The sequence below is a fragment of the Candoia aspera genome, chromosome 1 (assembly GCF_035149785.1).
Source record: "Candoia aspera isolate rCanAsp1 chromosome 1, rCanAsp1.hap2, whole genome shotgun sequence".
In the NCBI taxonomy this organism is placed as follows: Eukaryota; Metazoa; Chordata; class Lepidosauria; order Squamata; family Boidae; genus Candoia; species Candoia aspera.
The window spans coordinates 53123416-53147037 of record NC_086153.1 but is presented as its reverse complement, the minus strand read 5'-3'; the positions used below and the strand labels follow the sequence as shown (position 1 = coordinate 53147037).

At 38.7% G+C, this 23622-nt stretch overlaps 1 protein-coding gene across 1 annotated transcript in view; it reads right to left on the bottom strand.

The window, feature by feature from the left end:
- DNAH14 (dynein axonemal heavy chain 14) overlaps nucleotides 1-22491 on the bottom strand; it is a 292199-nt gene extending 269708 nt beyond the window's left edge. The window contains 8 exon segments of the mRNA XM_063289142.1: nucleotides 598-762; nucleotides 8269-8399; nucleotides 11430-11564; nucleotides 12692-12756; nucleotides 13863-14054; nucleotides 17451-17557; nucleotides 19376-19543; nucleotides 22385-22491. Of these exon segments, the coding sequence (XP_063145212.1) occupies nucleotides 598-762; nucleotides 8269-8399; nucleotides 11430-11564; nucleotides 12692-12756; nucleotides 13863-14054; nucleotides 17451-17557; nucleotides 19376-19522 (942 nt within the window). The 5' untranslated portion in view covers nucleotides 19523-19543; nucleotides 22385-22491.
- Nucleotides 22492-23622: the final 1131 nt, after the last annotated feature.

The following is a 23622-nucleotide window of genomic DNA, read 5'->3' as shown; positions in this document are numbered from 1 at the left end:
CTACCCATAAGTTTTTATTCAAAAAAGTAAGTTCAAAATTATCAGTTTTCCTTGAACAATACTTAATGCTTGCTCTTGAAGGCAATATTTGGAGAGAGAAAAATTATCAGATGGCGACCAGCCACCTTTAACAGTCTCTACAAGACAGCTGGAGGGTGAGGTCACTTGGCATTTTTTTAAGAAAAACTTTGAGAAAAAAAATTACAGTGGCTCAACTGGGCTTGGTACCCCCAAAGGCACAGGTGGGGGAATTTTAAATTCAGAAGCACAGTCGGAAGAAGGTCAAAACTGCTCTGACAGTGCTTACCATTGTGTTCTTGCACAAGTTATCCTTCTGAAAAAACATCTAAGGAGTACAAGTGTGAATTAATATTTTTCATCTGCTTGTCTGTATGTTATTGTTATATCTTTCCTCAGGAAAATGTACAGAAAGTTATTTATTTATTTTAGTGCCTCAGTCCAATTGGATTCTAAGGCATGCAACTACTGCACAAGGATCTTACACTTCTGCAAAAGTGAAGGAAAAAAACTGCAATGCAAGAAATAATTGTGGAACAGTAATTTGCTATTTCTGGACTGTGAAAAGGGATTTGTTACCTTGGATACATATGAGGCAGTAACAGTCCAATATTCTTTACTTTGTCTAGCCATATTTGCAGAGACTACTTGAAGATCGTATGGATTGTAGGCTGCTTTAGGGTCATCCCTACTTCTTATAAGACAATATACATATTCTCCATCATCTTTCTTTAATGAATCATCCTGAAAACAGTAATCAAGTGGTAAAATGTGAATTATTTATAAATATTAAAATTGTTAATTTTCAAACATGTTACTCATTTTGTTAAATTATATATGACATAATAGAGGTACTTACTTAACATGAATTGATGTAAAATAGAATGTATTTTTACATGTTAGAGGTAACATTCAGAAAAATTGGGACAGGTTCAGAGAAGGGCATCTAGGATGATCATGAACTAGAAACCATAAAGTGAAATTGGAAGAGCTAAATGTTTGTTTTGAGAAAAGATGACTGCAGAGTGCGATAGCACTCTTCAAGTACCTGAAATTGGTCCATTCCAATTATAATTCTATATAATCATTAAGTAAAATGAATAAAAGATGAATGAAAACCATAAATGTCTATTAGCATACTTAAGTCCTAGTTCAGAAGTAGGAAGGAACTAGACATTGTGGAAGCTATAGGTAGTCCCATTGATTTTGCTTGGCAGAAGCCAGCCAGGAAGGTTGAAAATGGTGATCACATGACCACAGGATGCTACGATGGTCATAAATGCAAACCAGTTCCCAAGCACCCAAATTGTGATCACGTGACTGTGGAGATGCTGCAATGGCCGTAAGTGTGAGAACTGGTCATAAGTTATTTTTTTCAACACTGTTGTAAGTCTGAACCATCACTAAACGAATGGTTGTTAAGTGAGGACTACCTGTATCAACAATTTTGGAAAGTGGTTCTTTACCCTCTCATTCAGCTACCAGTATAACAAAATAAAATTTCCATCAGAATTCTAGTTTTCCTCCATAGTGTACAAAACATTTGAAACCTTGTTGTAAAGAATTTCCTTATTTGGTTTAAGCAGAGTTCTTAACCAAAATTTTGAGATGGCTTTAAAAATAATCACTGTCTTTGTAATGGTTCTGCAATCAACTAGTTATTGACTGAGTCATAGGAATCATGAAATATTTTAATACATTGGCTGTTCTTGCAAAATCAGATACAGTAATTAAAGAAAAGCTAAATTGTTTCTCATGCAGAAGATGCTGAAATCTTAATTAATCTACATGTTTAGATAAACTACATAAGCATCTGTTAGCATTTCCTGAGGGAAGTTATCTGGTCTTTTGGTTAATTGATAACCTGAGCATTAATAAATCTAGTACCCACCATTAATAAATTAATCATGGAAGGCCATGTATATCCCAACTAATAATTTCCCTTTTAGTTTCTCCTCTCATTCTCAGATCTTCTTGAGCAGTAGGTTCTTTAATATTTCTTTAATTAAGCCACTCAAATGTGATTCAGCTACTGTACTTCTTGAGTGGGAAAGCATAACTGTAACTTTGTCTTTGCTTGGACCACAGTGTTGGACTAATCTTATGCTGACAGTCAACCTAGAAAATGTATAGTTAACCAGGGCATTTCTTAAGTTTTTCTATTATTTCTTTGAACCTTTCCAGAAAGAAAGAGAGCCAAGACTCTGGCCTAGAGAAAATACAGAAATTGCCAAGGGAGCAATAGCCACCAAGAGAAGAGGAGTTGTGGTCTCAGGGAGGAATCCCTATTTTTCCTAGTAAGCCAAAAGTGGTGCCTACTCAGTTGTCTTTTACTTGAATAGCCAAACTAGCACATTCCATACAAGAAGCAGGAAGTGAAAATCCAGAAAGTAGAATCCTTCAAATATCTAGAACTGCAATACAAGACATGCTATACTTAAAATTCTAAGCTCAGTCATCTGTCAGTGAAGGGTGGGAAAATAATTAGGATCCGCATGCTAATACATCCTTTTAGTGGTACAGAAATGACCCACCCTGCACTGCAGTGCTAGATGCTTTAATAGACAAGGAATTCAGTTCTAATGACCTTCCTAAGATTTGTGTGAGAGCATTTCTCTCTTATTCTTTGACAGCTAAGAGCTGAGGCAGGCCAGGGAATGTAGCCCTTCCCTGATAAACTAGAGACAAGATTCAGAGGCATAGATGAGTATGATGATGATTTCCATCATTGCCTTTCTTCCCTCATTCTCTTTTAGGTATATCTTCTAGAAGAGAAATGAACAGACACAGAATCACATCACAACTATTTTAGAAAATCCTCAAGCATTTGTTAGGAGATTGCTCCTAAAAGTGTGCCTCCTTATTTTTATTATTTCTCTCATCCCCTACCTTTTTTTTTTTCAGTCATGTTTATGTTTCTTTCAGGTTAATATACTGCAAAAGACAAAACTTCAGAGTCTCCAAAGCTGCTCCCAAAAGTCCCTTCTGATAACTTTTTTCTTCCTCCTACCTCTATTTTAGGCAACTCAATTTGCTAAACTTAATCTTCTCTAATAATCCCCATATAGCTTGAAGCCAGAGAATTTGAATCCAATAGCTCCTGCCTAGATGCTCTCTGTACTATTGGAGATTCATTTTGCTTACACCTATTTTGAGTTTAATTTAATCTATATTTTATTTTTATTCTGCACAAATATTTTCACTTTAGAATCTGATTGCTATTGCCTCAACTAGTAGCATTAGAATGTACTATATTTTTGCTATTTCCCACATACATCATTTGAATACTTCATGTGCTTTACCGTATGCGGGTATGTCAGTAAATCTTATCAGCTGGAAAAGACTGCATAGTAAGTAGGTAAATTCATCAAGATACACTGTTGTCTAAATACATCTTTGGACATTTGCTTCAAGACATGGTCTCAGTTTAAAAATCTGCTCCTTAGCAGCTGAAGCAACTTTCAGGATAATTATGTTATATCAGATCTGAAATGATTTGTTATTCCTAACTATGCCACTTGGCCTTGTAGTATAAGTCGTATTGCATATTTTGAGGAAAAATAAACTCACAGCAGTCTCTGATCAACACTAGATCTCATAAAATCAAGAATGGAAGGCCAAATCAAAGCTGGAATCAAAGAATCAACAATTCCAATGACAAATTAAGAAGACCATATAAATTTTCAAAAGCATAGCCAAGGAGCAGACTAAAATTCCAGAATTCAGTTAACTAAGGATTGCAACCTTCAACAAAGGATCGTTACCTTGTCATGATGCTGGAGCTTGAGCACCTCAATGATGCCATGAGCTAAACCGTGAAGGGCCACCCAAGACAGGAAGGTCATGACAGAGAGGTCAGACTAAATGCGATCCCTGGGGAAGGTAATGGCAACCCACCCCAGTATTCTTGCAGTGAAAACTAAATGGATCAATACAACCAGAGATATGTCGGGATACCATCGGAAGATGAGACTCCCAGGTCGGAAGATGGTCAAAATGCTACTGGGGAGGAACAGACGATGAGTTCAACTAGCCCCAGATGTGATGACGCAGCTAGCCCAAAGCCTAAAGGACAGCTAGAGGCCGACGGTGCTGGTGGTGAACGGCAAATCCGATGTTCTAAGGATCAACACACCATTGGAACCTGGAATGTAAGATCTATGAGCCAAGGCAAATTGGATGTGGTTATTGGGGAGATGTCAAGATTAAAGATAGACATTTTGGGCATCAGTGAACTGAAATGGACTGGAATGGGCCACTTCACATCAAATGACCACCAGATCTACTACTGTGGACAAGAGGACCACAGAAGAAATGGAGTAGCCTTCATAATTAATAGTAAAGTGGCTAAAGCAGTGCTTGGATACAATCCAAAAAATGATAGAATGATCTCAATTCGAATTCAGGGCAAGCCATCTAACATCACAGCGATCCAAATATACGCCCCAACCACAGATGCTGAAGAAGCTGAAGTAGAGCAGTTCTATGAGGATCTGCAGCGCCTACTGGACAACACGCCTAAAAGAGATGTTATTTTCATCACAGGAGACTGGAATGCTAAGGTGGGCAGTCAAATGACACCTGGAATTACAGGTAAGCATGGCCTGAGAGAACAAAACGAAGCACAACATAGGCTGATAGAATTTTACCAAGACAACTCACTCTGCATAACAAACACACTCTTCCAACAACCTCAGAGATGGCTTTATACATGGACTTCACCAGATGGACAACACCAAAATCAGATTGACTACATCCTTTGCAGCCAAAGGTGGCGGACATCTATACAGTCGGTAAAAACAAGACCCGGAGCTGACTGTAGTTCAGATACGAACTTCTTATTGCACAATTTAGGATCAGACTAAAGAGATTAGGGAAGACCCACAGATCAGCTAGATATGAGCTTACTAATATTCCTAAGGAATATGCAGTGGAGGTGAAGAATAGATTTAAGGGACTGGACTTAGTAGATAGGGTCCCAGAAGAACTATGGACGGATGTTTGCAACATTGTTCAGGAGGCGGCAACAAAATACATCCCAAAGAAAGAGAAAACCAAGAAGGCAAAATGGCTGTCTGCTGAGACACTAGAAGTAGCCCAAGAAAGAAGGAAAGCAAAAGGTAACAGTGATAGGGGGAGATCTGCCCAATTAAATGCAAAATTCCAGAGGTTAGCCAGAAGAGATAAGGAATTATTTTTAAACAAGCAATGCGCAGAAATGGAAGACAATAGAATAGAAAGGACAAGAGACCTCTTCCAGAAAATAAGGAACATCAGAGGTAAATTCCAGGCAAAAATGGGTATGATCAAAAACAAAGATGGCAAGGACCTAACAGAAGAAGAAGAGATCAAGAAAAGGTGGCAAGAATATACGGAAGACCTGTATAGGAAGGATAACAATATCAGGGATAGCTTTGACAGTGTGGTCAGTGAGCTAGAGCCAGACATCCTGAAGAGTGAGGTTGAGTGGGCCTTAAGAAGCATTGCTAACAAGGCAGCAGGAGACGACGGCATCCCAGCTGAACTGTTCAAAATCTTGCAAGATGATGCTGTCAAGGTAATGCATGCTATATGCCAGCAAATTTGGAAAACACAAGAATGGCCATCAGACTGGAAAAAATCAACTTATATCCCCATACCAAAAAAGGGAAACACTAAAGAATGTTCAAACTATCGAACAGTGGCACTCATTTCACATGCCAGTAAGGTAATGCTCAAGATCCTGCAAGGTAGTCTTCAGCAATTCATGAAGCGAGAATTGCCAGATGTACAAGCTGGGTTTAGAAAAGGCAGAGGAACTAGGGACCAAATTGCCAATATCCAATGGATAATGGAAAAAGCCAGGGAGTTTCAGAAAAACATCTATTTCTGTCATGAGTAAGGATGGCGAGCAGGGGGCTCCCATCCAGGCTGTAAAGCGCATGCGTAGCACTGAGGAATTAGGTAGCCATTCCAAGAGACACAGATCGGGCCCGCCTTAACCTTTGGGGTTTATATGTCTGGGTTTTTCCCACGCTTCTTCAGTTTGTTAGGATTTCTGTTATGTAGCAGTAATAAAACACTAGAGACCTGTTCCTTGTCTCAGCGTGGTTCCTGGCTGTTAGGACAATTTCTGTTTTATTGACTATTCTAAAGCCTTTGACTATGTGGACCATAACAAATGTGGCAAGTTCTTAGCGGTATGGGGATATGAACTCATCTTGTCTGCCTCCTGAGGAATCTGTATAATGACCAAGTAGCAACAGTAAGAACAGACCACGGAACAATGGACTGGTTTAAGATTGGGAAAGGAGTACGGCAGGGCTGTATACTCTCACCCTACCTATTCAACTTGTATGCAGAACACATCATGTGATGCGCTGGGCGTGAGGAATCCAAGGCTGGAGTTAAAATCACTGGAAGAAACATTAACTATCTCAGATATGCAGATGATACCACTTCGATGGCTGAAAGCGAGGGGAGAGTGGAAGGCAAAAGGAAGAGGGACCGACCAAGGGCAAGATGGATGGATGATATTCTAGAGGTGACGGACTCGTCCCTGGGGTTGCTGGGGGTGTTGACGACCAACAGGAAGCTCTGGTGTGGGCTGGTCCATGAAGTCACGAAGAGTCGGAAGCGACTAAATGAATAAACAACAACTTTTATACCTGTCCTGGAAAAGGTCAGAAACCACTGGTCTGATAAGCCTTTTTGCTTACTCCTGCACTGGTTTAGCTTTTCCTGTTTCTTTCTTAGATTTGTATTCTGTCAGTCTTATATTCTACATTATGTGTCTTAATTATATCTTGAACAGTTACTAACTAATAAATTTTTTTATAAAAGGAGAAAAGGGCTTAGGAAGCATCACTGGCTGTATCTAAACTGAGAATAACCAACACTGAGCAGTGCAGTACCAGCACAGGGAAGGAATTCAGGTTTTCCTGAGATCTTTGGAAGACATATCTACTTGCATATAACCTCAGCATCGCAGCCTCCATTTTCATTACAAAAGAAAGTGACAATAGCTTTCTTGAAAAAACTCCAAGGCTCTTTAATCTGAATGAGAAACAGCTGGGATGGAGGAGTGACACCCAGAGAAATTTCTCCTTATTTTGAAGAGGAATTATCTGATAGTTGATAGCCAGGAAAGGACAGAATACAGGTAAAATATAGGATTCAAAATAATGAATGTAAGCATTTTGATCAAGAGTAAGTGAAAGTAAGTAGCCAGACTGACTGCAGCACTTGGTATATGAAATGAAAGATTTCTCAAGGCATCTCTTTGTGTATTTTCCTTTTTCTTAATTTTTCTAATTTCACACTTTTAAAAGGCTACATATGAAATATAAATTCCTTAAGTGAATTTTTGGCAAGTTTTCAAATGACTTGATTCTGGAAATATTCATGTTTTATTGTAAATTGCCCAAAGTCCCCTTTTTCAGAGAGATGGGCGGTGATAGAAATTTGAAAAATAAATAAATAAATAAATAAAATATTTAATTTCTAATTACATATTCAGGTTCTTGCAGATATAATCCATTGTTATTTGATTGTCCTTGATTTTGATTTTCATTGTAAATTCAAGCTTTATAGAAAATGGTTGGCTTTCCATTTTGAGAGAAAATTTTCTGTAAGTGCTAGAAGTACTTTTTCTGGAAGTAATTGCTGGTCTTGTAAGTAATCACATCACTCAAAATTGGCCATTCTACTGCTGAATGTCATCAGCTTGATATCAGGCTATTTGGGAGGCAATTAGGAGCTTTCTAAGGGGTGGAAATGAGAATAATTTGCTTTGCAGATAATTTCTGCTCCAATTCTGTCCCTTAAAATGTGAGAGCAAATGATAGCTTCTATCCCTAGAAAAGTCACCTATCGGTTATGGTCAATATTCACTTCAGAATATTGACTTAAGAGATAGTACAGAACATGTAAGAAGAAACAAAAAAAATTAAAGAAAATAACGTTGAAGTACAAAATATCTGGAGGAAACTACTGTATATTGGAGAAAAAGGCTGACATAATACATAAAAGTTGTCTGGATGCAAAATGAATAATCCTCCTCTATGCTGACCACAATATGCTGCACATAACAATTCAAACCCATAGCCAGAAAACTTGGGGGAGGGGGGAATCTCTGGAATAGATACAATACAGAACCCTTACAATCAATGGAAATGTATAATCAAATTACACAAATGTACTGTATATATAAATAATAGACTGAATCTTAAACAAACAAAATAAATTGACATGAGCCATAAAGAAAAATACCGGTAATGGGATCTTCCGAAATTTAGCCAGATCTTCTGATTTAATAAATTCACAAGGTGGTAATGATGTCTGCCACCTAAGTTTATCTCTGAGTCTCAAAATATGCAAGACCACATCATCATTAATGGGATCTGGAACAGAACATAAATCAGTATTTAAGCATGATCTAATGTAACTCTCCAAAGTTATTCTTAAATTCAATGGATGTTAACTGATGAACTATTTCAACAAATTAGGATGTCGTGGTAAGTTAGCATACAACACAAATTATTCTAGCTTTCTCCAGAGTTCATGTTCTTATCCCTCCCTCAAAACAAAGCAGCAAAGCGTGCTTTCTAAGATCATTCTTTAAAACAAACTGTAATACATATTAATCTCTTTCCCTTATTTGGAAAACACAGAAAGCTGCAGTTAACTAAAAGCAGAAACAAATGCTTCTAGCGCTGATAATGAAGAGAGGTGAGGGAGATTGCATGAATTTGGGAAGTGGTTGGGCTCTGTTGTATTACATGACTTAGCATAACATCTGAAAGTAACCACTGTTGTTCAGTCATTACATCATGTCCGACTCTTCGTGACCCCATGGACCATAGCACGCCAGGCCTTCCTGTCCTCCACTGTCTCCGAGTTTACTCAAATTCATGTTCATTGCATCTGTGATGCTATCTCACCATCTCATCCCCTGCCGTCCCCTTCTCCTTTTGCCTTGTCTTTCCTAGCACCAGGGACTTTTCCAGTGAGTCCTCTCTTGGCATTAGGTGGCCAAAGTATTTGTGCTTCAGCTTCAGTATCTGTCCTTCCAATGAGCAGTCGGTTGATTTCCTGTAGGATTGACTGATTTGACATCCTTGCAGTCCAAGGGACTCTTAAGATTCTTCTCCAGCACCACAGCATCAATTCTTCAGCACTCAGCCGAAAACCATAGCTTTGATTATACAGACCTTTGTCAGCAAGGTGATGTCTCTGCTTTTTAATATGCGGTCTAGGTTTGCCATAGCTTTCCTCCCAAGGAGCAAGTGTCTTTTAATTTCATGGCTGCAGTCACCATCTGCAGTGATCCTGGAGCCCAAGAAAATAAAATCTCTTACTGCTTCCATCTCTTCCCCTTCTATTTGCTCGGAAGTGATGGGACCAGATGCCATGATCTTAGTTTTTTTAATGTTGAGTTTCAACCCAGCTTTTGCACTCTCCTCTTTCACCCTCATCAAGAGGCTCTTTAATTCCTCTTCACTTTCTGCCATTAGGGTGGTATCATCCGTATATCTGAGGATTAAGCCTAAATTTGCAATAAGAAGCTCATGATCTGAGCCACAGTCAGTTCCAGGTCTTGTTTTACTGACTGTATAGAGCTCCATCTTTGGCTGCAAAGTACCTAATCAATCTGATTTTGGTATTGACCATCTGGTGATGTCCATGTATAGAGTCGTCTCTTGTGTTGTTGGAAAAGAGTGTTTGCAATGACCAGTGTTTTCTATTGACAAAAGTTTATTAGACATTGCCCTGCTTCATTTTGTACTCCAAGGCTGAACTTGCCTGTTATTCCAGTGATTCCTTGAATTCCTACTTTAGCATTCCAATCCCCTATGATGAAAAGGACATCTTTTTTTGGTGTTAGTTCTAAGGTGTTGTAAGTCTTCATAAAACCGGTCAACTTCAGCTTCTTCAGCATCAGTGGTTGGGGCACAGACTTGGATTACTGTAATTTACTGAAAGTTACTGTACTGTAACTAATTCACTGAAACTTACTGTACTGTAAGTTACTGAAAGTAACCATTAGGTTATGTCAATATAGGAAGATGGTATGGTGATTTTCAAATATATGTTTAAAGATCAAAGTGTGTATGCGTGCATTTCATCATAGTCAAATTATTAAGAATGAGCCACTTCTTCAGCTATGGTTAGGGAAAATATCTCCATCCTGGGCCATCCAGGAGATGTGGTAGAGGTCTTGATCTGGAGGTTGTGAGGTTTTGAAAGGGATGGAACAGACTTGGAATGAATCCTAACAAGACAGAATTCCTATTTATTCAGGAACCTTCTGGTACCAAGAAAATTCAATATTTTGCTCTGGATAAGGTAGCATTCCATCTCAAGGAGCTGATGCACAATCTAAGAGCCCTCCTGGACTCCCAACTCCCGCTAAGTAGCAGATAACCTGATCCTCTGGCTGGCTTCAGCTGATTCACCAGTTGTGAACTTTCCTAGACTAGCTAGATTACTGCAATTCACTTTACATTGGACTCCCCTTAAAGATGAATCAGAAACTAGAGTTGGTATACTGCTCATTTACACACCAGTATCGTGGTAGCTGAACCACAGGAGTTGCTGGTTAGCTTCCCAGCCCAGTTCAAGGTGCTGATTATTGCTTATAAAGCTTATGGCTTGGGTCCTTGTTAACTTTTGAAACCATCTAAACCAGACAGAATATGCCTGCCCAATACAAGCTGGCTGACAGTGCACACTGCAAGTTCCCAGAAGGTAATGAGAATGTCGACCAGTCACATCTCCCTCATCCTGGAACATTCAGGTCATTCAGGAAAGTAACAAAGACTGAGCTTTCTGCAGTCTTTAGGAAGGAGAGTGCAACACAAGGCTGAAAGCATCTATAATAAGCTGGCTGATGGGTTGACCAGCATGAGGTGGTTGCTATTTTATTATTGCGGCTTTATGTATTTTTAAAAAAATCTTATGATTCTCAGTGCACTTATATGAAGTAGGCAACATACATATAGATATATACTGTATACAGAGAGAGCCAGTTTGATGTAGTGGTTAAGGTGCTGGCCTAGAAACCAGGAGTCTGTGAGTTCTAGGCCTCCCTTAGGCATAAAAATTACAGTTACAGTTACAGCCCAACCCACCCACAGGGTTGTTGTTGTTGTGGGGAAAATAGGAGGCAGGAGTATTAGGTATGTTTGCCATCTTGGATTGACCAAAATATATAAAAAAGGCAGGATAAAATAATAATAATAATAATAACTACTATTATTTTATTGATTATGTGCCATCAAGTCATTTTTGACTCCTTGTGACCACATAAATATAATTGAACAGCAAAGGAGAAAAACTACAATACTGCATATCTCTCATAGGTGGTATTTTTAATGAATATTGCTGGCTTCAATAATGTAAATGGTATATTTGGCCTTTGATGTACATACCAGTTTTATCATATGAAGGAGACTTTTTCCCCTTGAAAGGTTTGTGACCACCACCAAACTGAAATTTCATGCAAGTCCTTGTATGGCAACTTAACTGTGCTGAAACACTTTGACTCTCTGTCTTTTCATTATCATCTGTAACAGATAGCCAATATAATTACATAACCATTGTGCTAAGCCAAAGCCTAGAAGACATTTGTTATCTAAAATCATTATCAATCTTTCATTTAATATTCTCTACATTATGTGGGGTAAAATCCAATACTACTATCTTTTAGCATAAAACCACCACCTTTCTAGAAATAGAAGTTGCTCCACTGGCACATAGTTGTTGTATAAAGTAAGCCATAAGCCATTTCATAAGTAGTTTCCCAGACAGTTACAGCAGTGGTTTTACAATCTATTTCAGGAGCCCTTGCACAATTCATTACAACCTGAGTATTGCTTGCACCAATTTTAATAGTTGTTCTTTTATTATGTCATGGCCCCTGAGACAAATCCTCACCTGAGTTTAAGCCAAGTCCCAAACAGCCAAATCCAGAACAGAATTTGTGACAGAATAATCCCAAACACCTATTCTGTAGTTCTGGACAAAACTGTCCATTCTCTGACATGCTTTACATGGCACTGCCCTTGAAAACCATCTGGAAGCTTCAACAGGTTCCAAAAGTAGCAGTGGGGGCAGTTATGTGCTCAGTCGGCGCATACTACATCACTGCTCCATGAGCTGTATTGGTTGCCAGTGTGCTTCCAGCTTCAATTCAAGATGCTGGTAGTTACCCATAAAGTCATTCATAGGGCTTGGAAATCTGCCTCTCTCTGAGTGTGTCTACCCGCCCCATCAGATCTAGCAGGAGAGGCATGTTACTTGCCTTGCACATTAGAGTGCTACTTGGTGGGATCCCAAAAGCCTTTTCTGTCCCCATGCCTGCCCCGTGGAACATCATCCTCCTAGAATCAGATTGGTCTTGACCCGGTTGCCTTGAAGACTTGGTTCTTTCACCATGCATTGGAGTTGGGATGCATGGCAGAGCCCGTGGGATGGTTGTGTTGATGGTTGTGGTGGTTTTTACTTCAGCTGTCAATTTGTATTTTCTTGTGATATTGTATTTTTAACATTGTTAGCCGCCCAAATTTATTTGGACAGTCAATAAATTGAAATAAATAAAATCACTAGACAAGCAGCAGGTCGATAGGCAAAGGATAAAGAGACAGAGGAATGCCAGACTTTTAAAAAGGGTGCCAATGGAATAATGACCTACTTGTGGAAAAGTCATTCCTCCTAAATAACTTGTGTCCTGCATCAGGATAATTCACATTGTCTGTGCTTAGAGGCACAAGTGGGAGCATTAGGATGCTTACCTTTAAAAGCCTCTGCCTCTCAGGTGCTGGAACAGCAGCAAAACATCTTGTCCAGCGGTCAAAGCTATTGCTCAACTCTTTGATCTTGCTAATTGCATTATGTTTGGGTTTTCTGTATCATTTTACTGCCATCTAGTAGTCTAGATTTTTTCAGCTCACATATATAGCCTTAATGTAGTCTAAATGGGGTGAAGGAGGCACTTCACTTTATCCTTTTTATTTGGACTAAAATAAAAGTCCATACTATGGAATATTAATCAATTTTGTTTAGGATACTGTTAACACTCAGTAGGGCTCCCATGCACTGTTTTAATAAAGCAGCTTAAGTTCTTGAGGCAGCTACTTTTTCAGTTATACTCAATGGAATAAGAATTTTTGGTTAGTTTAGCAGTCTCAGGGGTATGGACATCTGATTTACAGTAGTAGGATTATTATTAGTTATAATTATTAAGGCTACAAGATGGCAGGAAATTTTCTGTCTCATTGCTACCCTTTGCTGGTTAACTTGACTTTTGCAGCCCAGATCTGGTACTCCTATAATTTATACCCTTACACAGTTATTGTGATATATCATCTTAAAATTTGTCAGAACCAAAAGTGGTTGATAACATATGACTGCAATTGTTCTGTAGTTATCAGTAAGACATTTTAACGTAATGTAATGTAATGTAACGTAATGTAACGTAATGTAATGTGATGTAATATAATAATATAATAATTTACATACTGTATTATCATCTTACATGAACAGTCTAGAACAATGAAATTATATTTAAATTCCAATATTTTGTTTTTGTGGTTTGAATCTAGATTTTCCCAAACACTCAAGAATAAATAAATACCTTTATAAAGAAACAGAAGCCATTTTGTTTTTCCTTACACATCTAAAATCATAGGCGTTTATATAATTGAAATGTAAGAGTATAATTAATGCACCTAAGGATGTAGATTGTACTCCATGGAGGTTTATGCCATAATAATATTGTTAGTTCTTAAGAGGACATAAGCATCTTTATGTTAGCCATTTAAGAATTTTTTGCTATACCACCCAGACTAAATTATCTGTTATACTTTCCTTCATTTTCAACAGAAGTATCACTAATAATATAATCAGACTTTTCTTGAGAAGCAATTATAGGAAGTTTTTCTCTGCTCATTTTTTTCAACTTAAAATCTTCCAAACTCCTGCGCTGAGGCCACCACATCATTTCAGCATGTTGATCAACAATTAATTTTGCTCTGTCCTTATGTATTCTTGAGAAACTAAAAATGAAAAGAAGCAAAACACCTGAAGATTATTCTGTGCTTTATCAATAAGGTAAACATGTTACTTTGAACACTTAGTTTTCTTATAATTCAATGTTTTTTTCCTTCCTAGCGTTTTTCCCTCAAGTGCAGGGTTCGCTTTTTTGGGATCAACCAAATGTTGATCTGTTGGTTGTGACAGGAATTAGCCAACCAGCTTGTCACCAGAGCCTGACGTTGTGGGCTGAGAGTGAGTGACTGGCCCAAAGTCACCCAGCTGGCTATCATGCCTAAGGTGGGACTAGAACTCACAGATTCTTATAATGCAAATTGGTGGGAGAAACCTTTCTCCATCAAGAAACCTTCCTTACCTATCCCACATCTTTTTTTGAGAGTGAACCAGACTCAGAACAAAAATACAGGTAGTCCTTGGGTTACAGAAGCAATTGGAACTGGGATTGCCATTGCCAAGCGATGCGGTCGTAAAGTGTGATGTCACGTGACTGCATTGCTTAGCAACAGCAATCCCAGCAGCCCGGTTGCCGTCGTAACCCCAGGATCACGTGGGTCATTAAGTGGGAAGAGGTGGGAGTCCCAGGCAAGAAGCGCAAGAGTACTGGGGAGGGGGGAGGCCAGGGAAGACCCTGAGAGAGCTGGCAGAGGCCACATGTGGGTCAGGGGAGGCTGGGGGAGGTCTTGGGAGGGCCAGAGCAGGTTGCACATGGGGGGTGCTGCAGGTGGGAGAAAAAGTGGTGGGACCAACTTACTGGAACAACTTGCAAACTTCCCTGCTGGCTTCCCCATTAACTTTGCTTGTGCAAAGCTGGCAGGGAAAGTCACAAATGACAATCACGTGGCCATGGCTTGCTGTGACATCATAATTGCAAGACGGCCACTCGAGCACCCAGATCTCAATCACGTGACCATGGGGTTGCTGAGACAGCCAGAATTTTGAGGACTGGTCATATGTCTGTTTTTTCAGTGCTGCTGTAACTTTGAGTGGTTGCTGAACTAATGGACGTAAGCCAAGGACTACCTGTAATCTCAGCTAAAGGAGAAAATACCTGAATTACAGAACATTTGTAGACAGGGAGAGGGATCAAAAAAGTCAAGATGGCAGTTGCAACTGTGCAGTCAAAGCTCCCCCTTTGTACGTGCATGGAATGCTGATACATATACAGAATAAAGTCTACCCCTTCACACAGACATGACTGCCATCTTGACATTTTTTTATTCTCTCTCCCCTGCAGACACAGCTGCTTGCAGGGAAGAAGGATCAAGAAGAGAAAGAATTAGCCGATTTCCTCTCATGGGTACTGTATACATGGTGGGTAAAATGGCAACATGTGCATGACGATATAATCACAAAAAATGCTGCAATTTATGCATTTGTATTCCACAGCCTATGAGTAGTACATAATAATTATATCATCACATGCATGTCATCATTTTCATGTTGTCGTGGTTTACTATGGATACCACTGCTGCTTATAATTTCATGCTGTAATTGAATCCTCCTGTCTACATTCATGTTAGATTGATAAATAAATATTTGGCATGAGTCATTTTCTAAGCTAGCTTTGAATCTTATGTAAATATTACTAAAATTGGGGGTGGGGCAACCTATAGCCCTTGGGTCCTCTTTCTGTCTCTCAGAAACATTTGTGGTCATAATTGCATCATTTTCTGCCATTTTGTGGTTGGGTATAGATATAAAATAGAATGTAAGCTTGAAAAAAGGAACATCACAGTTTAAAAAGAAAGAAAGAAAATCCACCAAATTCCCCCCAAAACCCACTCTGGCGCATGTGTATGATGTGACCTTACTCATGTTGCAAGCTGCCACCTGTTCCATCCCTTGACCACTCAAAGGTTGCCAATTTCTGACAGATAAATGCATCTACAGTATTTCTCTTAAGCAGTACTTTCACTTATGCATAGGGTAAGTAAATGGATTGTTAAAGTTATTTTTAAGCAATGCTGACCTAACTTGAGAATATGAAGGGGTTATGAAATTGAGTAATTAATGCAATATACATATAAACTAAACATAAAAGTAGTTACTAGAGTGTGATAAATGAGCAATTCACTGTTTAGGCTCATCCTGTTTATCATCCTCCTGCCTAAACCAGAAAAAGAAACAGGATGGGGAGATAGGGAGGGAAGAAGGAAGAGAAAACATGGCAGAGAACAGTTAGAAGAAAAAACAGCAGACTAAATCTCAGGCAAAGGTTTCTGAACTAAAAATGCCTTATGACTACTTCGTTCATATTTTAACACCTCACTTCCACTGCATTACTTTTAAATGTAAAAAAGAAAACTGCCCAAAGGACAGCAAAGGTTAGAAAGAACTTGCCACAGGAGCATCTGAAAAATCAGCAAATGTTTGGTCACTCACAGGGTCTCCTTCAACAGGAAGAAAGCTAAGATCATCAGAAAAATACCATTACTATACACATTAACATGCAGACCACAGAGAGAAGGACCAGAGCTGCCCTCCTTTCATTTCTTTGCCACCAAGTGTCCCCATTCCCAGAAACACTAGATAGTGGAGACCTCTCAAGTTTAAAACGCCCCATTTCTTAGCTTTTCCTATACCAAGACGTGCTGTTAACAATCTGTATCCACAAGGACTGATCTGAATCCCTTAGGCTTCTAAGAATTAAGATTGCCTGCTTCCTGCCATGCCACTTGCAAAGAGTCCAGCAGTAGAATTGTATAACTCCTTCAAAAAAGGTTTTTCAAAACTCATACAAAGCACCTCTTTTAAATTGCTAAATCAGCCATGCCTTTTTCAAGACTTACACGGCTGCATTGGAAGCTGCTCTTGGCTTCCTCTTCAAATGAAACACAGAACCAGGAATCTTTCCTCCTGAGGCTGAGCAGCACTGGAAATGATACAGTTGTGGGAACTGGTAGCATTCTAAACACTTAAAAATATTTCTATATAGGTAATCCAGCTTCCCATAGTTTTGTCATTTAGATGAAATAATTCAACATATTAAAGCGGTTTTTCCCAATCCAGTGCCAGATGTGTTACACCAATTCCCACAATGACCATCCTGAGCATGTTTATTGGAGTCTATTCAACCTAACTGAAGGGCACCAGGGGAGAGATGCGTTAGATATATTCATATATTTAAAGTGATAACTAACCCTAACCCTATGGGTAAAAATCTCATATTGTATCATTTGACTTCTACTCACCCAGTAAGATTTTTGAAGCCCTCCACTTCCCAAATCATCTCCTAAAATCCAAAGTACATGTAAAGGGTGAGCAGAAAGCTGCAGAAGGGAGAGGAAGTACCCGGTCCTGATTCTCCTGTCATAGATGCACCACTAGAAAGCACTGGATTTCAGCCTATGCTTTTAAACTTTACTAAATAATATAGAAGTAATATGAAATTCACCTACATATATTCAAAACCCATTTTTCCTTCTGTTTTTATTTTCTGCTTTCTTGCAGTATCTGCTCTGTAAACAGCTGTGCGAAGATCAGAGGCAAATTTACCTGGGAATGCCTGGAAGAGAAAACCCAGTAAGAATTTATTAGTAGAACTGGAATACTTTGGGGATGATTAGGCCAGTCCAAGCACCTTTGGCAGTATAGCTGACTTGCACCCATATTAAATTATAGCAGAGATGGGCAACATTTGAGGGTCTGGAGGCTGCAATTGTGCCTCCCAACCTTCTGCAGATCACAAGAGACTGTACTGATACCACTGGTACAGTAAGTACTGGGGCACACTTTTTCAGTGAATTTGGAGAAGATGTACTTATGAATGGACAGACCTGATGGCACATAATCAGGACCATTTACATCAATTTTACCTCATTAATGAGGTAAAATTGATGCAAATGCATAAAAAGTCAATTAGTTACACAGATCATAAACTGGCACAAATGACATAGTTCTGGATTTAATGGACACCTTTTCCCCCCAATGGTATATTAGGCTGAAGTATTATTATAATGAAAAAAGTTGTGCCACTGAAAATCAGCCATTTTATTGTTGAATTTGGGGGCATAATTTTAGGGTGCTGAGAGCACATATGTGGAACACAGGCTGCAGATTACTATCTCCAGATCTGGAACAAGCCTGCTTGAACAAGTTATGTAAAAATAAGCATCACAAAATATTTAATTCTTATAGTTTCAAATACTCTGCAATAGCAAAGGCCAAATATTTATTTTTAAAAATCCAAGTAGTGGTTCTCAGAATATTGTAGAGACTTTTATGTTCTATTAAGCAGTCATAGAACTGTGGGCTATGAATTGGCTACTTATATTTTGTCTTTTGGAGAATGGAATTTTTCTATAAATCAGAAATCTTTAAATGGTATAAAGAGCAAGGGAACCAAGATTGGCTTTTTCTTCAACATGCCTAACTGAAGCAAAAGTCTGCATTTGGGGCCAAATGGATTTTTCAAACCACCTTCAAAAACCACTACACATCCAGTACCTTATACTGTACAGTCTAATAACTGAAACCAAATCTATTTTCTCTACAATCAAAATTTAATTAATTATTTTACCTTAAAATTAATTTAAGGTAAAATAAAACTATAGCAAGACATTAGGAGGAATTTTACTGAGCAATTAAAAATTTATTGGCTACTATATTATAAATACTAGCGTCTCACTAATCCTAATACAACCTTATTTTTACTTACTAGCAGAACATTTTATGCATTCATTCATTCATTCATTCATTCATTCATTCATTCATTCTATATAGCTGCCCATCTCAAAGCAGTGACTCTGGGCAGCTAACAGTCATAAAAACAGTCAAACAGTTAAAACAGTACAAAAGAAATTAAATAAAAATAGCAGCCAAGAAATATTAAAATCCACCAGTGTCAGCACAACCAGGAAATGGGGCCCTTCACACACTTGGGACCCCAGGCCCAGGAATATAGCCAGGTCTTCAAGGCCTTCTGAAAAGCCAGTAGGGTCAGAGCCATCCTAATCTCAGGAGGGAGGATGTTCCAGAAGGCAGGCACCATGGCAGAAAAGGCACATCTCCTGGCCACTGCCAGCCAACATTCCTTGGCTGACAGGACCCAGAGCATGCCCATCCTGCCACACTGGATTGGACAGGTAGAGACAACTGGGAAAAGACAGTCCCTCAGGTAACCCAGAACATGTTATTATATTTATTAAAATTATTTAGCTTTTAATGAGATCATTAATGGAATTAATTAATTAATACATTAATTAATGGAACATGTTATTATCTTTACTCTAATTATTTAGCTTTTAATGAGACCATTAATTGCATGTACTAAAGTTTAAAAACAAACTGCTCAGTATAAATCCTCAAATTTTTAAGTTCTCACGGGTGGGTTCTCATTTTCTTCAGTACTGGAAGCTTGTTCAGGCTTGACAAATTTTCCTTTCTCCATATGTGCTATTCTGGTGTCTTTTGGTCCATGTTCGAGATGGGAAATCAGAGGTTTTTGTTGAAATCTTGTTTTCTCATCCATCTTGGCCTCGTATTTTTGATTCTAATATTGAGAGAATTAACAAAAAAATTACCAAACCATGGCAAACTATTTTCAGATATTTTTTATCAGCTGCAAGATGAATAGCATTCATGCTCCCTATTTAAAAGAGCAGCTTAAAAAAAGAAGGGCTTTCGTTTCTTAGAATTTTCAATGAAAAACATATTATCAGACAGACATCAGGGTTTTTTTATAAGACACTTTTTTATAAGAAGCCAAAATAGACTACTATTTATATTGACAATAATTTACAGAACTGTGAAATCATTTTTTTCTTTTCTTCGGGCTCTGAATTTCCTACCCAGTGGAACCCAACAAAATTGCACTGTCCTTACTTTATTGAAATAAGAAAAGAAGAAGAAAAATATTCTGCCTTTTAACAAGAAGCTTTTTTTACCCCTACTTACTCCATGTTCAACTCTAGACCTGTTTTGGAACTACTGTAACAATAGAAAATACATCAAAGTGACTCTGTCCACCCATTCTAATTGCTGAAAATACTTACCATCTCTAATTATAGTTAAAAAAAAATTCTACTGGTTTGTTATTTTAATCAGAAGTGTTTTCAAGTCAAACTCTGAATACTGCTATGGCATAACATAAAGTGGGATAGCAGGAGATAGCAGGTTCTGTAAGATTCCAAATATGACTATTTGGAATTTTCAGCTGCCAGTAGCATGAATGAAAGTAGACCCAAACCTTCATGACCTGTTTCTGGGCTTCCCCAAAAAAATAAAAAATAAAAAGCATATTATTTACTATTGTTGGAAGTACAATATGGGACTGGTTTGATCCTACGGCATTAATATGTTCGTGGTCTCTGAAAAATGGCCATTGTGTGGCTAATTCCTCATCTGGGGTGATGTGAGAGGAAATACATAATGAGTGGGCATGGGAATTCTGCTAAAAAAAACATCCCTATAAGAATGTCTTCACTCTTAGGTCACTCACTCTGATTTACACAGCTATGCATGGAAGCAACAAGAACTCTCTTTTTAAAAGCAGAAACACTAATAAGTACAAGTGGTATTGGAGTAGCATGCCCATAAAACCTACCATTCCCATGAGAGTTATGACCTGAGAATTGTTGAGGGAGATGGATTCACTTGTGTCAGGAGTCTACTTTGCTATTCACAAAATATTTCTGTTTTGAGTGGAATTGGGCTCAGTAGTGTAATGGCTCTTCCAATTCTATGATTCTATGTAAGAAGAAACAGAACACTTCTGCTGGCCCTGAATTTGCTGCACAGTGGAACATGACAAAATTCCACCACCTTGCTTTTTCTGAAATAAGAAAACAAAGTAAAAGGAGAGAAAAGATAAATTCTGGTAAAAACACTGTCTTCATGTTGTGCCACAAGGGCAAAGTTAACTAAAGAGCATTAAAGATAAAATAAAGGACTATATAGCCCTGCATTCTATTCTCAAAGCAACCATCCAGATTTTTATAAGGCCACACACAGGATAAGAATTTAATTTTATTTGTCTTATTCTGCAACTAGTACAGGTAGGGACCCTGTCTCTAGTACTGGACCAACATGATTAGTGGGCAATAATGTCATTATTCTTCATAGATTTATTTCATTATCCAATTAAATCAAAGCAAGGAATAGTCATTATTAAATTTTATGGTAGAGAATTTCATTTGGATGCTGAATCTCTCATACTTTGGTTTCATTATATGTGTTCTAGTATTATGAAGGAGCAAAATGTCAACTGAATCCATCCATCAATCAACTACATCTACAATTCTGCAGATATTCACAGAAATTAAGTTCCAAAATTAGTTGTAATCAGTCTCACTTGCAGGCACACAAGCTCTTTCTTCCATCTCCTCCTACATACAGCCAGATATGAATTGCACAACAAATTCCATAATTTCCCTTTAAGAATGCCTAGACGTTTTCACCTGAGATTATTCTCTAGAGCACTGTTTCCCAACTTTGGCATTTTTGAGGTGTATGGATTTCAATGCTTAGAAATCTTAGCAATGACCATGCTGGCTGAGAATTCTGCAGGTTGAAATCCACACATTTCAAAATTACCCAAGTTGGGAAACACTGGTCTAGAGGTATCTAAACTGTTGGATCTGTGATTGTGATGACTCAGTGTGTGCAAACAGATTTGAACTGTGATTTGTCAGTTTCATGTGGATACCATGTCCACATTTTTGTACCATGGTGAAGCCTGATCTGGTTAGTTCCATAAAATTATATGAATCTATCAAATAATAGATCCTAGCTGTGAGTATAGATGGCACTATAGACATGATGGTAACATGTAATGCTGGATTCATGAGCTTCCTATGTAAATGGTCATATAAAATCAGGAGGATCCATGTTTGAATTTCACCTATATTCCCTTTGTCCTGAGCTAAAAGTTCCAAATGTGATTATATTTTTCAACAATATTTCATCATTTTGTGGGCCTTTTTACCACTGCAAAAAAAGAGAGGAAGGAGGATGTACTGAACCCACGACTAAGTCTATATATGTAAATGCAAATATTTTATAACACATACACTTTTAAAGTTAGATTAAAATCTAGCTCTCTCTTCAAGTCATATTAAAATTATCAGTTTTGCTGTTTTTTGTTTTCGTTTTCCTAATGGGAACGCTTTTTTAATTTCCTTGGCTTTCAAACAACTGCAAAATAACTAAAAGTTCAACAGGTGGTAGTTCTGCACATTTCCTACTCTGCATACTAAACACACGACCTGAGCAAATATCTCACTCCTCCTCCTCCGCCTCATCTTCTTGTCTTCAATTCTTTGCAATTCCAGTCTATAAAACTGTGCTGGTTCTCCCCAGGCTGTATCCCACTCGAAACGGGAAAAGGGCTCACCGTGTTCTCCGCCAGACCGTTGGTCCCACTTGCTTCGCCGCCGCCGCCGGCGAGGGAGACCGTTATTCCAACAGCAGAAAAGCGCCTCGCGCCCGCCTCCCACCTTCTTCTGCCATCCACGCACCGCCTTGGCTGCGAAGGGCGCGAGCCCGAGCCATAGAGGGGCGGGGGGAGGCGTTCTGGCGCAATTGTTTGACGGGCTTAAGAGAGTTCAGCCTCTCAAGTAAAGTCTTCCGGCGCGCCTCAATTTCTAAGAACTAAGATGGTAAAACGAGCTGAATTTATTTTTGTGCTTTTGTTTGAACACCATCCTGTGGTGGGGTGGGGGAGAATCATAAGTGGCGCATTAAGAAGAATAATGACAAACTCTTGTTATTTCTTTCCAGTTCTCTGGAAATGGAAGATAACCAAATCTCCTCCGCACTTGTATAATGAGAATAAAACATTTGTTACACAAGCGACAATGTAACAATCTTTAATGGTGCTTCAAATCTGCTTCCTGAAGCAGTGCTCCCACTTGGCCGCACTCTGTATTATTTTACCATTTTTATGCTTGCTTCCAAAGGTACATTATACATTCCTAAAATATTTCACTGTCTTTTGCAGAATATTCATTGTTTATTCATTCAGTCGCTTCTGACTCTTTGTGACTTCATGGACCAGCCCACGCCAGAGCTTCCTGTTGGTCGTCAACACCCCCAGCTCCCCCAGGGACAAGTCCGTCACCTCTAGAATATCACCTATCCATCTTGCCCTTGGTCGGCCCCTCTTCCTTTTGCCCTCCACTCTCCCTAGCATCAGCATCTTCTCCAGGGTGTCCTGTCTTCTCATTATGTGGCCAAAGAATTTCAGTTTTGCCTTTAATATCATTCCCTCAAGTGAGCAGTCTGGCTTTATTTCCTGGAGGATGGACTGGTTTGATCTTCTTGCAGTCCAAGGCACTCTCAGAATTTTCCTCCAACACCACAGTTCCAAAGTATCTATCTTCCTTCTCTCAGCCTTCCTTATGGTCCAGCTCTCGCAGCCATATGTTACTACTGGGAACACCATTGCTTGAACTATGTGGACCTTTGTTGTCAGCGTGATGTCTCTGCTCTTAACTATTTTATTGAAATTTGTCATTGCTCTTCTCCCAAGGATTAAGCGTCTTCTGATTACCTGACTGCAGTCAGCATCTGCAGTAATCTTCGCACCTAGAAATACAAAGTCTTTCACTGCTTCTACATTTTCTCCCTCTA